This window comes from Erinaceus europaeus, chromosome X (assembly GCF_950295315.1).
Source record: "Erinaceus europaeus chromosome X, mEriEur2.1, whole genome shotgun sequence".
NCBI lineage: Eukaryota > Metazoa > Chordata > Mammalia > Eulipotyphla > Erinaceidae > Erinaceus > Erinaceus europaeus.
Genome location: NC_080185.1, coordinates 82,720,524 through 82,735,867, shown reverse-complemented (window position 1 = coordinate 82,735,867; position 15,344 = coordinate 82,720,524). Strand labels below are relative to the sequence as shown.

Below are 15,344 nucleotides of genomic sequence, written 5' to 3'. Positions count from 1 at the left end.
ATACAGAATTATACCGCAATTATCTTAACATTTTGTAAATAACTATTAAAATTAAAAAATAAATCTGGTCGCAAAAATAAAGAATAGCAATGTTTAAATTACTTTTCTTTCTCTATAGAGTTCATACCTAAAATATAAAGCATGCTTGCAATTCATCGTTACTGTGTCAAGCATGTAAGGAGAATTCCAACTGGTTTTTCCTAGACTGGGAAGCCTAGGATCTAATAGCACCTTTTCTTTTTACTTGATATTATGCAGAAAATAATAATACACTGTTTATGGCATACTCACTAATGTAAATATCACACAAGAATGTTGAAGGTGCTTTAAGTGTAAATCATTTCACCAATTTAACAAATACTTTTCTTTACTTTCTGTCTTTCCCCCTCTTCCCATCTTGCTTTATTCTTTCTTTCCAGAGTCTTTTACTTATTATTTTAAATAGACTATTTTATTCAGGAAATGTTGATATACAAAACTGTTGTCATAAGTATAAAGTTTAATCTCCTCAAGTTAAGGATCAGCACATCAACAATTTGTAGACTTCCTTCACCATAGAATGTTGAATTCTCAAGTCCCTTTTCAATCCCCCTCTGACTCCCTCATTTAGAGTAGGTGGGTCTGCCACAATAGGCCACACATTCAGTCTCTATTCCCCTTTTCTTTGTTTCTTAAATTCCACCTATAAGTGAGATCATCTGGTATTTTTCCTTTTCTTTCTACACTCTAATTTTGATCCTTCTTTTTTTTTTTTTGTTCTTCTTTAAGCAGAACTCAGAGTTACCTGAAAACTCTACTTTGATAGAAGGGTTTTAGAAGTAGATAGACACGAGTCTGACTCTACCTTTGTCCCTTCATACAATTACTTTACTCTTTTTGAGCTTCTGCTTTGCCATATGTAAAAATGAACACCTTACTTAAAATTTTGTTTGAAGATGTGGGACATTGTCTGCAAATATGACAATTTTTTTCCAACTGTTTCTATACATACAAGTCTGAGAGGGCGAGACCTTTTTACCAGAAGATAAAATAGCTTCACATCTCAGTCACTCTTATAAAAATTTCATTTACTCCAATGAACAAATCTTTATTTTAAAGTATCTGCACAGACATAACTCTCTTTTCAAAAAGTAGGGGACCTTTTCAATATTTAACACAGAAATACCGTGACAACTTAAAACTACAGTTAAGAAAGGAAGGAAAAATATTTCACTATCTGCAGTCAGGGATTGATACCTGGATTTAAAAGGTTTTTTTTCTTCTTCTTCTTCTTCTTCTTCTTCTTTTTACATATCTGTCCCTGAAGTCTGAGAGTGACTTGACTAGAAAGCTGACTTTGGTGGAAGGGTAAGTTTAGAGAGCCTGTGTTCTTTACCTTGAGGATGGAGTGTAAAAACTACCTGCATTGTCCAAAAGAAGAGGAAGGTGAACTGCTGATCTGAGCTGAAACTGTCTTACAGAACATAACAGACCCAAGACTGAAAGGAGTGAATACAGGTAAAATCCTACCAATCTCCCAGTGTAATGTGATTGGTACTCATCTAAAAGTCAACATAATCTTCTGATTCTTAAGATATATCATTGAGTAAGTTATAGAGTTAAGATTTTGAACAAAACATAATACTAAAAGAAGTACCTACAGCAGAGACCTGAGCTCAGCGCAAAAACTTCGGAAGTGAATTATGCAGATCCGGGCTCCTTGATTTAACAGAGGGGGCAAACGGTTACTAATTTGCAATAACTAGGATTATGGGGTGGGGGTGTCTATATATCTAAGGATTCCCAGACAAACAACCTGATATCTGAGAACTTTAGTATATCTGAGACACTGGTGATAAATGTGAACCTTGTAGTAACAGCTGGATTTCAGAAATTAGTATGAAAGGAGGGCTTGTCTAAGTGACTCCTGGGCCTTGATAAGCCTGGAGGAGGGGGGATAAATGCACTGAGTCTGTAGAAAGTTCAGCAAGACTGTTGTTCCTTCAGAGTCTAAGGCAAAAGTATGAGGGCACAATGAAGTATTTACCTGAAATACGGGTCTTCCCCACCCATCCAGTTGGCCCTTGGACTGAATAGAGAAGACAAACAATAATATATGGGATTTCTATCTTTCCCTCAGTTTCTTGTAACAATAGCAGGGGTGAAAACGTGGGTGGGAGAGAAAAGATCATCAGACACACTGTCATTAGCACCTGAATCACATCTCATCCTAAACCAGTCATCCCTAGAGTAGAAAAGAAATAACAGTAAAGTGAGAAGTTTGTGCTTCCATCACATAAATAGGAGACATGGTAGACTTGGGAAAGGTTCTTTTACATCAGGGCATCATTAATTTTGGCCAAAAGGGGGTTATGAACAGCAGAGCTTTATGTGTCCTCCCTCTCTTCATTCATCTTGCTTCCGTTTTGGCTTTTTAGGGTTCCGCGACCGACTCTTGGCTTTGCACAGAGGGCATATAGGTGCGTTCCGGTGAATTTGCTGATGACATGACAAGCAGGCCTGTTGGGTAACAGGACAAAGAAAGTTAATGAGTAGATTTGTCTAGGCTTCGTGGTCCCCCAGTGGTCCAGAAAGCAATTTCCCAAAAAGAAAGGGCAGTAATCAGTAAAACTCAAGTAAAGAGATTAGCACTGAATATAAGGGACATAAGTTATGTAAAGGAGTGGAGTCACAGAGGGTAAATATCTGAAACTTAGAAATAAGGTCCATTTAGAATTATACTGGAGCATGGTCTACAGAACCACTCAAGAATTATTTTAATTATTTAATCCAGCTATCAAACTTTTTTCTATAGAGATGAAGATAGTAAATACTTATATTTCTCAGGTCCATGGGCTTAATTGCAATTCAATTTTATTTTTGAAAGAATAAATAGACAATAAATAAGAATGCATGTGGGCTAATAAAACTCCACTAAAATGCATTAAATCAGACTTGACTTGTGGGCTTTTATTTCCTGACCCCTACTCTAGTAGAATGTTCTTTGGTTGCCAATTTATTATAGATCATAGCCCAGATTCTATGACTTATGCTGATAAAATGCAGGTGGTTTCTTGCCCAGATGCAAATCATTTATGTTCTGAAGTTCATATACTAATAGAGATTATGGTTTCATTGCCTTATAGGACATCAACCAGTTTTGTATTTAATTTTACAAACTTATTTTGCAGTTCTTTCCATTTCTTACTATATAATTATTTGTTCCTCAAATGCTCTTAGAACCAGCTTTGTAATCTTGCTGTCTCAAAGAAAGAAAGAAAGGAAGAAAGAAAAAAAAGAAAGGAAGAAAGAAAGAAAGAAATGAAAAGAAAGAAATGAGCCTTGCTCACTATATGACACAATGACACATATTCACTATATATTTGTATGAGTCATGTTTCTAACTTTTTGAAAATTATACTTTAGCAGACCTGACAATCTCCCTGTATTCCAAGACAACAAAACCTGTGGGCCCACTAAAGCAACATACACACCACCCCTTCCTTTCTGATCCAAGCAAAGGTTATGTTCAGAAAACCCCAAATAAATAAGGCCAAAGTCCCAGTCCCAGTCTTCCGTGGATACCCTGCTTCTTCCACAGTGCCTACCCAGCTCACTCACCTTCATAGGTGGGGGCTGCTGCCTGAAGGTGGCTGTCTGTCGGGTGTCCTGCTTCCTAGCGACTTGAAGTTGTTGGGCGGCAGCAGCGGCAGCGGCCAGAGACTCAGGGATGGGGGGCTCCTGAGGCTCCGTCTGCCACTCTGCTTTCTGCTTCTCAAAGTAACTTTGGAGATGAGAAACATTAGCTAAATCATTCTGAAAGCAAGGAAAACCATGCCCCTCTTAAGGATTCCATACCATGGAACCAAGGGGATTGGGATATGGCTCACTGTAGAAAGTTCCTGCACCCCCCCCCCCCAAACAAGGTTCTTTTCCCTGGGTACCAAGCCCATTTGTCTGAGAAGGGTAGTCTTCCTGACTCCTTGACACTGACAGACTCATAAGATTAAGAAATCCCAACGTATTCCTACCCTCCATCCCATGTTCCTTTGCAGTATTTCTACTAAGTGTCCTCCAGACTCTGCTAACATACCTCTGATAATAAGATCAGTACTTTCACAGATAGACTGCTCTACTTTAAGGAATAATTTTATTTGCCACAGAGATAAGCTCTCTCTGTGTAAGGTAAGCCTACTTCATATACTCTGTGTCTTGAGATGAAGTTCTAGGATATACCTTAGAGATCATAAAATCTCAGCTTTTTGTGTTTTGGAAGGTTTCTGGATATCCATTCAAGACCTTGTCATGGGAAGTGAACCCTTAAGAATTGTGGATATAGACTTGTATTATCAAAACTGCACAAAATTTTTTGAAACCAGCTAATAATTGTAGTCTAATCACCCCTCTTTTGGTATAAAAGCCTTACACAGAGACCTGAATAAGGTCATGAAATGAATCAGCCACTGACAGTCCTGGGTTTAGCATTGGCTACCCTGACTTTCATACCAGACTTTATATGTGAATATATTTGCATATCTCTCTTTATCTCCCTCCCTCTATCCCTCCCTCTCTCCCTCTCTCTGTCTCTGTCTCTCTGCCTCTGACTCTCTCTCTCTCTTTCTGTGTGTATGTGTATGTGTTTCATGTTGCAGGGATGTGGGCAGGTAACTTACTCTAAGGATAGTTTTTCCTCCTCTTCACATAGGTCAGGGAGTCTCTGCAGGCCCAGAGTCATACGCAAGGCATCCACATGTTCCTTTAGTGGCTTATATTCATCATGTAGCCTCCGGGTAGACTCTAGCAACTTGTTTAGGTCATTCTCAGACTGCTTTATGGTATTTTCCATCTGGAACAGAAAACAAGGTAGGGAAGACTTCAAGATATGGAGCGAGGGTGAATGGTTCCAGAAGCAGACCAATTTTTTTTTATTACTGCATTTATTTATTGGATACAGACAGCCAGAAGTTGAGAGGTAAAAGGATGATAGAGAGGGAAAGAGATGGAGAGACAATTGCAGCACTGCTCCACTACCTGTGAAGCTTTCTATCTGTAGGTGGGGACTGGGTGCTTGACCCCACATTGTAATATGTGCACTCAACAAGGTGCGTGGCACCCAGACCCAAAACTATCATTTTATATATTAGAAACTGACACTTTAAGAGGAGGTGTTTCCTCGGAAAAATACATGTTACAGAAAAAATATAGAGAAACACTATGGATTTGTGGTTCTCCAAATGCGGTCACCAGTTCAGAAGCATCAGAGTCACCTGCAAAGTCAATAAGAATGTAAATTCTCAGGTGCCACCCCGAAACACAAAATTAAAAACTCTGGAGTGTAGTTAAACAATTTGCATTTTAACAGGACCTCTGAGTGAGCCTGACATATATTCAAATTTCATTGAGATTCACTACTTAGGAATATCAGCCCCATATGTGGCTAATATTTATTTAGCTGGCTCTGTAATTTTAGTTAGCTAGCAGCAGAACTAACTAATTCTTCCTCTTGAGACGGCAGAAAACAGAAAATTCAAGCACCTACTATCCATAGATCATTCTTTCAAAGCTCCTAAAGATCCTAGACTTGACAATATCAATAAGTAGGTATTATAAAAATGAGTGCCAAAACAGAAACTTGGTTCTTTCAAATGTGATTTAAAAAATACATTTCATTTTCATAGGCTCTAAAGATTGGAAGTGGCCTAAGAGATCAGTGCTCTAACCTCCCTTCTGGCAAAGTAATCAGGAATATTGCAGTTCAAACAGATTCTACTTGAGTAACTCAAGTAGAAAGTAGTTAACTTACCACTGTAGCAAGCAACTCATTCACTATGTCATAAAAATTCCTAATGGAAAGATTATAATAAGGTAGTACCAATTTATTAGGCAGGCAAATATTATTTATTTGTTTTAATTGGAAGATTTGGAAACATTGATTTTCAACCCTAGAAGTAGTTGTCAGCTATGCTTTTTCCAAGGCTAACTCTTATTTTCCACATTTCTAGAATGAGAATACACCAGAGCTAAGAGAAATCTTAACAGAGAGTGAATCCCTTTAGAACACATGGATAAAAAAAAAATGAGGGGGTCGGGCGGTGGCGCAGTGGGTTAAGCGCATGTGGCGCAAAGCGCAGGGACCGGTGTAAGGATCCCGGTTCGAGCCCCCGGCTACCCACCTGCAGGGGAGTCGCTTCACAGGCGGTGAAGCAGGTCTGCAGGTGTCTATCTTTCTCTCCCCTTCTCTGTCTTCCCCTCCTCTCTCCATTTCTCTCTGTCCTATCTAACAACGAATTGCGTCAACAAGGGCAATAATAATAACCACAACGAAGCTACAACAAGGGCAACAAAAGGGGGAAAAATGGCCTCCAGGAGCGATGGATTCATGGTGCAGGCACCGAGCCCAGCAATAACCCTGGAGGAGGAAAAAAAAAAATGAGACCCAGAGAGAAGGAACACATAAACACTGTCAAAAACAGGTTTAGATCTCTTCCAGTACTTGATGTCTAGTCCTCTAAACTGGTCACAATCAAATTTCAAGGAGAGACTACAATAGCAATAGAAGCAACAGAAGCCCAGAAGAAGGACTCAGACATTTAGCCACATACCACATTGATATCAGCATGGATGAGCCGGAGTTCTTCCACATGGGCCATTTTCTCTTGCAGCAGGAGATCCATCTCCTGCTTGTATTCTTTCAGGTGCCTCTCTTCTGACTCAAGGGACTCAAATTCAGCCTTCAGTCGAGCTTTGATCTTCTCCATTTGTAGGGTCTTGTTCCTGAAATGCCCCAAATGCAGTAAACAGACAAGCAAGAGAGGGAATAAAATGGAAATGGAATGTAAAAGTAGGCCGTGAATCAGGCTGGTATTTTTCTGTCTTTCCTTTTTAAATATGAGCAATTTAATAGTAGTTTACATAAAATTACAGGAATATAGAACCACATCATATCTACCCCTAAAGTTCTGCCCCTCCAGACACTTGTAACTCTGACAAGTACAGTACTTGTTTTTTTTTCTTTTTACTCACTTTCTTTTCTTCTCCTTCCCCTTTCTTTCTTTTTTTTTTTTTTCTTTTTCTTTTTCTTTTTTCCTTTTGTAAAGGAATAGGTCCCTCAAGTTGATTCAGTTAGAAATCCCTCATAGAAAGCTAGGTGATTTTAGAGATTAACTGTAACCTGTAGAGAATAAGATAGTAGTGGAATTTCCCCCTTTGCATAAAAACCAGAACAGCAAGGTTTTATAGTCAAAGATATGTTGAAACTTCCTTTTTTTATCACTAACCTACATTTTCTCTGCTTCTGTAAAAAAATGCTTACTTCTTGATGCCAGTTCCAGCACCACAAATGATTTTTGGAATGTTTACCTTAATGATAGCTATAGAAATGTCATGTAGCCTCCATAGAAAACTCCCACTCTTAGACCCTTTAAAGGGAGACGAGTTCCAGACCTCGATATCTCAGTACTACGGGACCAAATCTGGTACACCAGCCTGAGATCTCCCAGCTGGGATTCGTCTTTGTCTTTTGGTGTTGTCTCTGTGTTGTAAGTCTGTTCTACTGGCCTAACTTATCTAAAATCCTGAACTCCTGAAATTCTCAATAAAATTTAATCACTTCTTACCTATTGAGTCTGTGTTGGTTTATGAGTCTGTACAGAAGTGTCCTTTCACTTTCTAAGCTTTCCCTCTCCCAAGCAAAGCCAACTGAAGCAATTTCTCAACATCTGGAAGATTTTTCTTGTAAGATAAAAAATGATGGACTTAAATAGTTAAAATTTGTTTAATTTTGGTGTATTTGCAAACGTGAAGCATGTTTCATCTGTAAGATTTACCAAATGAATAATATTATTAACATTTAGTAGACATATGCTGGGGATATTAAACAGTCTCTCAATGCACAGGAAAATCCTATACTACAAAGAGCTCCCACCTATCTGTAAGTGGTCAACTTCGGGGCAGAGCCAAGATGGCAGCATAAGGACATATTCTTTATCACTGCAAAGCAATGGCTTAAGTGCTGAAAATATAGAGTGAGGGCAGGATTTACAGGCCAGTGGTTGAAAAAGCGTACAGTAGAAGTCAAAGGAAAGCCAAGGGGAAAGCAGTAGATAACATATAAGCTGGAACAGGCTACACAAAGGACACACACATAGCAGATCCTGAACTGCGGAGCCATATGAGTTGCACTTCCTCCTTCACACTGTCCCTCAGACCCCCTCATCCCAGAGGGGAAGGGAACAAGTTACAAAGAGGACCTCATGAGGAAAGTACCTTATTCTCAAGATTCCTAGTACTCTAGGGAATTATCAGAAGGAGGCGTTTTTTATTTTTATTTTTTATTTCTCTCCCCAGGAGGGCTAGAACTCTCTCTTATTGGCCAACTTTCTTGACCAATCATCTGCCTTTCCTGGGGCAGTGGGAGTCTACCACTCTAGCTCTTTCCCCCCCTCCTTCTAGCTTTTCCTTTTTTGTTGCTTTTTGTAATTATTTAGGAAGGGGGAAGGTGCTGGACAGCACATATGGAATAGCATAAACTGCAGACTGGACTTTAGGTCCTTTTTCCCTCTTCTTTCAGTTTTTTTTTCCTTTCTTTTTTTCTTTTTTTTTTTTTCTAGTTTCTTTGCTTTGACATTGCTGTTAGTTTATTTACACTTCTTATTACTTTGACCAAAATTAGCCTTTGGTGGTGGTGCGTTGAATTTACTAGTGATTGGTTGTTCTCTCTATTATGATAGTAGTGGGTTTTTTATTTTATTATTATTACTTTTTGCCTCCAGGGTTATTTGTGGTGATGCAGTATACCAGCGACCATGGATGGAAGTCCCAGCACAGGGCTGACATCAGCCTTGGCGACAGAGTATGCAATGATCTGTGTAGGCACATGGTGGACTGTGGGTGGATCCAGTCTGTGCTGGTGTACAAAGCATTGTGGGTGAGCTGAATAGACTTAACAGTACATCCAGCCAGAAGTCGTGCTCTTTGGCTGCTGCTTCTTCTCCTGGTCAGAAGCATCTCAGTGGTGGTGCGCCATGGCTACTTCTCCTGGGAACTGAACATGTGTGACTCCGCTAGACGGTAAACTTTTAGACTCCTCTACAGCCAAAAGCAACCTTTACCAGAGCTGATAATTGTTTATCTTATGGGTCTAAACTTTTGATAACTATTCTCAGACTTTACGAACCTAGTGTATTCTTAACCCTTGATGATAAGTGCTTATTTTCCATTTTACTTGTTTCACCCTAATAAACCTTGTATTATTTAAATTACAACAGTTATTGCTGGGGTTCGGTGCCTGCACTATGAATCCACTGCTCCTGGAGGCCATTTTTTTCCTTTTTGTTGGCCTTGTTTTTGTTGTTGTTGTTATTGTTGTTATTGCTATCATTGTTGTTGGGTAGGACAGAGAAATCGAGAGAGGAGGGGAAGACAGAGAGGGGGAGAGAAAGACAGACACCTGCAGACCTGCTTCAACATTTGTGAAGCGACCCCCCTGCAGGTGGGGAGCCAGGGGTTTATCTAGGATCCTTATGCCGGTCCTTGTGCTTTGCACTATGTGCGCTTAGCCAGCTGCACTACCAGCAGGCCCCCGGCTTTTTATTTTTTGTATGATTTTTTTTGTTTGTTTTGTTCTGTCCCTTCCTCTTTCTTTTTCTTTCCTTCTCTCTGATTTGAAAAACTTTGGGTTTTCCTCCTATTTGCTGTATTCACTTGTGCTTATTTGTGATCTATACTGTGTAAGAAGTCTGATGTACAAAGGTTTTACTTTAACTTTCAATCCCTTCTTATTATCTCTTAAATTGATACTTGATAGTGAATTTTTGTAATTTTCTGCTCTTGCTTTATATATTTTTCCCACTATTGTTGCTTTGTTGCTGTTTTTTGTCTTAGGTTTGTTTTGTTTTTAGTGGGGAGAGTTTCTGTAGCTAACAGGCCTTGGTTGAACTACATCAATCGTTGCTTTTGATGTTATTGTTGTATTTGCCGAGGTTGGTGACCTCAGTTGTAAGATGCCCTTAGTTTAGTGGGGCTTTTCCTCACTCCACACAGCAACTGAATGTAAATAAACAAGGAACAAAAATACAAAACACACCAATAAAAAATATGGTCAAACTGAAAACAACCAAATTTAATCAGGACATTTAATCAGGACAGAAGCCCAGAAAAAAAATTACCAGTAAGCCAGAAGGAACTATAAGTAAAGAAAATACCCCCAAAATAATTGATCTATTAAACACAGAAATGAGGACAGCCATTGAGAAAAAGGGTATCAGAAGTAGGAAAACAATAAATGAGACTCTCGAGGGAAATACTAGCTACCTCGAGGTAATCAGAGAACTGAAAGCTGAAATAGTTGAGCTAAAAAGGTAACTAGCAGAACAAGCGAAAAAGTTAGCTGAACTGAAGAAGGAAGCTAAAAGAAGGGAAAGCAGATTAACAGTAGCAGAAAATAGAATTAGACAAAGATAGGATGAGTTAGAGAAAACTAAGAAGGAGGTAAAAGAAGCATTAAAAAGAGACTGATCAGGGAAGAGAGTAGCTCCCTAATATGGGGAAGGGGTGGGGGTAGATAGCCTAATGGTTATGCAAAGAGACTCTCATGCCTGAGGCTCTGAAGTCCCAGGCTCCATCCCCTGCACCACCATAAGCCAGAGCTGAGCAGTGCTCTGGTGTTTCTCTCTCTCTCTCTTTCTCTCTCTCTCTCTCTCTCCCTTTCACTCTTTCCATATCTCTCAAAATAAAAAATAAAATTAAAAAATATATATGGGGAAGAGGTATAGACACTGTTGACTGTAAACCTCAATGATTTGATTTGGTCTGGGGCCCATATTCAGCTTAGGAGCCTATGTGATCTCTGCATCCCTGTAGATCTGAGCTCATATACTGTGGTCATGAGTAGGAACATTCCAAGCTGGCCCAGTATCTACCCATCTTCCTCAGGTGTAGCACGGAGTATGTTGTCCATCCTCCCTTCAGAGGATGGAACATTCTCTACTGTTGTTGATCCAGGTTGAGGGTAAGGTCCTATGGGGGCCCGCAAAGGGGTCTATTTTGTTTTTCCTGATAGATGACCAGTAACAAGCAATTTATTTGAGGTCTAGGCACATCATGTCTGTTTGGGAGTTTCAGGATTCCCCGATTAGGGTCCCAGTTGGTGGAATGGCCTGATAGTGACTAAAGAGTCATCGTTAAAGTATGCCAGTCTCTTGCCCTTATTCAGCTTTTGCAGTCCTTGCTTTGCTAAGGTTAGCTTTGGAGTGAGTGAGAAAACTGTAATAGCTTTCTGGTCCTTTTCCCAGCCTTGACATCATCTCCCCAGACAATAATTTGGATTCACCTGCATATCAGATTTCAGGTTTAGGCAAAAATTAAAAAAAAAAAACACTAGTATAGCTACAGGCCCTTTGAAATTTAACTAAAATATGCCTACTAGCTATCTACAAAATGGAGGACCCCCCCCCCAACACTTCATCGGCACTATCCCAGCCTTTAGGTCCATGATTGTTTAACAATTTGTTTGGCTTTGTATAGTAACTCTCTTTTCAGCCACTAGGTTCCACATGCTAGCAGAACATGACCAGACTTCCCTGGACAGACAACCCCACCAATGTGTCTTGTAGCTCTGCTTTCCCAGAGCCCTTCCCCACTAGGGAAAGAAAGAGACAGGCTGGGAGTGTGAGTCAACCTGTCAATGCCCATGTTCAGCGAGGAAGCAATTACAGAAGCCAGAGCTTCAACCTTCTGCATCCCACAAGGATCTTGGGTCCATACTACCAGAGGGTAAAAGAGTAGGGAAGCTATCAGTGGAGGGGTTGGTATACGGAGGTATGATGGTGGTAACTGTGCAAAGCTGTACCCCTCTTATCCTATGGTATTGTCAATGTTTCCTTTTTATAAATAAAAAATTTAAAAAAAAGAGATTGAAAGACACAGAAAACAATAATAGAGATATATAGGATGATCTCAAAAGAAGTAACATCTGGATAATTAGCCTACCAGAGGAAGAAAGAGAAGAAAGGGAAGAAAACATCCTAGAGGAGATAATAGATAAAAGAAACTTTCCAGACCCAAACAACAGAAAGGACATTGAAGTTCAAGAGGCACAGAGAGTCCCAAACAGAATCAACCCAGACCTGACGACACCAAGACACATCATAATTAGAATGAAAGATAAAGAAAGGATCCTAAAGGTTTCAAGAGAAAACAGAAAGCCACATACAGGGGGAAACCCATAAGACTTCTCCACTCAAACTCTAAAAGCCAGAGGAGAATGGCAAGATATCTATAAAGCTCACAATGAATAAGGATTTCAATCAAGGATAATATATCCAGCTAGACTTTCATTCAGAATAGATGGAGGAATGAAAACCTTTTCAGACAAGCAACAGCTGAAGGAGGCAACTAATAACAAGCTTTCCCTGAAAGAGGTTCTAAAAGACCTCGAGTAAACAATAACATCACCAAAATACTTCCCATATAACAAAGCAAATAAAAATTTGTTGAATAATGCCACTGCAATAACTTAAATCCATAATATCACTAAATGTCAATGGCTTAAATGCACCCATTAAAAGGCATAGAGTAGGAGGATGGATCAGAAAACACAACCCAACCATATGCTGCCTGCAAGATTCCCACATGACACAGCAAGACAAACAGACTTAAAGTGAAATGATTGAAAACTATCCTACAGGCTAATGGACCACAAAAAAGGGCAAGAATTGCCATTCTCATTTTTGACACAATAGACTTTAAATTAAATAAAGGAATAAAGACAGGCAAGGTCATTATATAATGATCAGAGGTTCAATCGATCAAGAAGATTTAACAATTATTAACATCCATGCACCCAATGAGGGCACATCTTAATACATTACTTACTAAAATAGGTACAAAAATACATCAATGGTAATACAGTAATAGTAGGATACTTCATACTCCACTCTCACACTTAGACAGATCAACTAAGCAAAGAATCAACAAAGAAAGAAGTAATCAAAGCGATGGCCATATTAGACCTCCAGGACATGTCCAGAGTTCTTCACCCCCCAAAAACTGGAATACAATTTATTTTCAAATCCACAGAGCACATCCTCAAGGACAGACCACATGTTACACCACAAAAACTGTATCAACAAATTCAAGAGCATTGAATTCATCCCAAGCATCTTCTCATACTAAACTAGAGTAAAGATAACACTCAAAAACAAACAGAGCATTTCTAAAAGTCACAAAATTTGGAAGCTCAACAATATACTGCTTAATAACTGCTCGGTCAAAGAGATACTCAAGCAAGAAATTAAAATATTCTTAGAAACAAATGAAAATGAAGACACAAGCTACCAAAATATTTGGGACACAGCTAAATCAGTACTTAAAGGGAAACTCACAGCACAAGAAAAAGCTCAAGTGAATGATCTTACGTCTTAAAGACTTAGAAGAGGAACAAAGAAACCCAAAAGCAACCAGAAGGACTGAAATCTGTTAAATTAGAGTGGAAATAAACATTGAAAATAAGAGAACTATAAAAAAGATCAATGAAGCCAAATGTTGGTTCTTTGAAAAATTAAACAAAACTGTCAAACCATTAGCCAGAATCACGAAGAAGAAGAAGAAGAAGAAGAAGAAGAAGAAGAAGAAGAAGAAGAAGAAGAAGAAGAAGAAGAAGGAGAAGAAGAAGAAGAAGAAGAAGAAGAAGAAGAAGAAGAAGAAGAAGAAGAAGAAGAAGAAGAAGAAGAAGAAGAAGAAGAAGAAGAAGGAGAAGAAGAAGAAGAAGAAGAAGAAGAAGAAGAAATGAACAGAATTGTAAACCCACCCAAACCTCAAGGATATCTTATATGATACAAACTTAATTGCAAGGAAGACTAAAAGAAAAATAAATCAGTCAGACTACATCAAATTGGAAAGCTTCTGCACAACAAAAGAAACCATCACCCAAATAAAGAGACACCTCACAGAATAGGAGATTTTCACATGTCATACATCAGACAAGAGACTAATAACAAAAATATACAAAGATCTCAGCAAACTTAGCAACAAAAAAGCAAATGACCCCATCCAAAAATGGGTGGAGGATATGAACAGAACATTCACTACAGAAGAGATCCAAAAGATTAACAAACACATGAAAAATTACTCCAGGTCACTGTCAGAGAAATGCAAATAAAGACAACATTGAGATACCACCTCACCCCTGTGAGAATGGCATACATAAAAAATGACAGCAGCAACAAATGCTGGAAAGTTTGTGGGGACAAAGGAAGCCTCCTACATGTTGGTGGGGATGTAAATTGGTCCAATCTCTGTGGAGAATAGTCTGGAGAACCCTCAAAAGGCTATACATTTACCTTCTATATGACCCAGTAATTTCTATCCTAGGGATATAACCTAAGGACTCAATCACCCCTCAACATGTTTCACTTCGGACTGCATTTAAAGATTTCAGGTGTGGAATGTCAACTCTTCAGCTTCATTACTCTGGTGAGACTTTCCTATCTCATAGGACACCTTAATTCCACTTCTGGTGGTACACTTCTTCAAAAACCTCAAAACCTAGATATATACCAGGGCATATGCATACAAATATATAAGTTGGGGGGGGATATATACCTTAGAGCAAAAGTGCACAATAGTTTGCAGTGAGCATGCAAGTAGACAGACCCAAAAAGACACCATAAAGTACTGATGAAATAGTTTCTACTTAGACCTAGATACCCTGTTCACCTACCTCCTGTGGCACATCCCTCAAACTTGTCAGACAAAGTGAATACTAAAAAAGCTGAATAAGGGCAAAAGACTGGCATACTTTAATATGCCTTTAGTCACTACCAGGGCACCCCATCACTTGGGGCTCTTGTCAGGGAGTCCTGGAATTCCCACACAGACATGATGGGCTTAGACCTCTAGCAGATCCCTCTCACCACTGTCACTGGTCTTCTCCATCAGGAACAACATAATGGCACCCTCTGTGAGCCACTATAGGACCTTGCCCTCAATGTGGTTCAACAATGGTAAGGAATGCTCCATTCTCTGAAGGAAGGTTGAACAACATACTCTACCTACTACTAGAGGATGATGGGTCCTGAAGTTAGTGCAGCCTGGAATGTTTCTAGTCATGACCACATAATGCCAGTTCAGACCTCCAGGGATACAGAGATTACATAGGCTCCTTTGCTGACTATGGGCCCCAGAACAAATCAAGGGGGTTTATAGTTAACAATATTTATATACTTTTCCCATATTTGAGAGCTATTGTCCTCCCTCATCCAGCTTTCAAGTCCTTTTTCCAAGTATGAAATAATCTCTCCAGACAATGACTTAGGTAACCTGCATATTAGATGTAAGACTCAGGCAAAAACTAGTAAGGTCATGGG

General features: G+C 39.2%; 1 protein-coding gene across 2 annotated transcripts in view; it reads right to left on the bottom strand.

Moving 5' to 3' along the window:
* Positions 1-739: 739 nt before the first annotated feature.
* The window catches only part of ZC4H2 (zinc finger C4H2-type containing), a 90,318-nt gene continuing 75,713 nt past the window's right edge, over positions 740-15,344 (bottom strand). Inside the window, exons 2-5 of one of the 2 annotated variants that reach the window (XM_007536418.3) lie at positions 6,582-6,753; positions 4,653-4,825; positions 3,601-3,763; positions 740-2,499 (exon numbers count right to left, since the gene is read on the bottom strand). In XM_007536418.3, coding sequence (XP_007536480.2) covers positions 2,386-2,499; positions 3,601-3,763; positions 4,653-4,825; positions 6,582-6,753 — 622 coding nt within the window. In that variant the 3' untranslated portion in view covers positions 740-2,385. The remainder of the gene's footprint in view (positions 2,500-3,600; positions 3,764-4,652; positions 4,826-6,581; positions 6,754-15,344) is intronic. The other variant, XM_060183264.1, reaches the window with a different exon arrangement.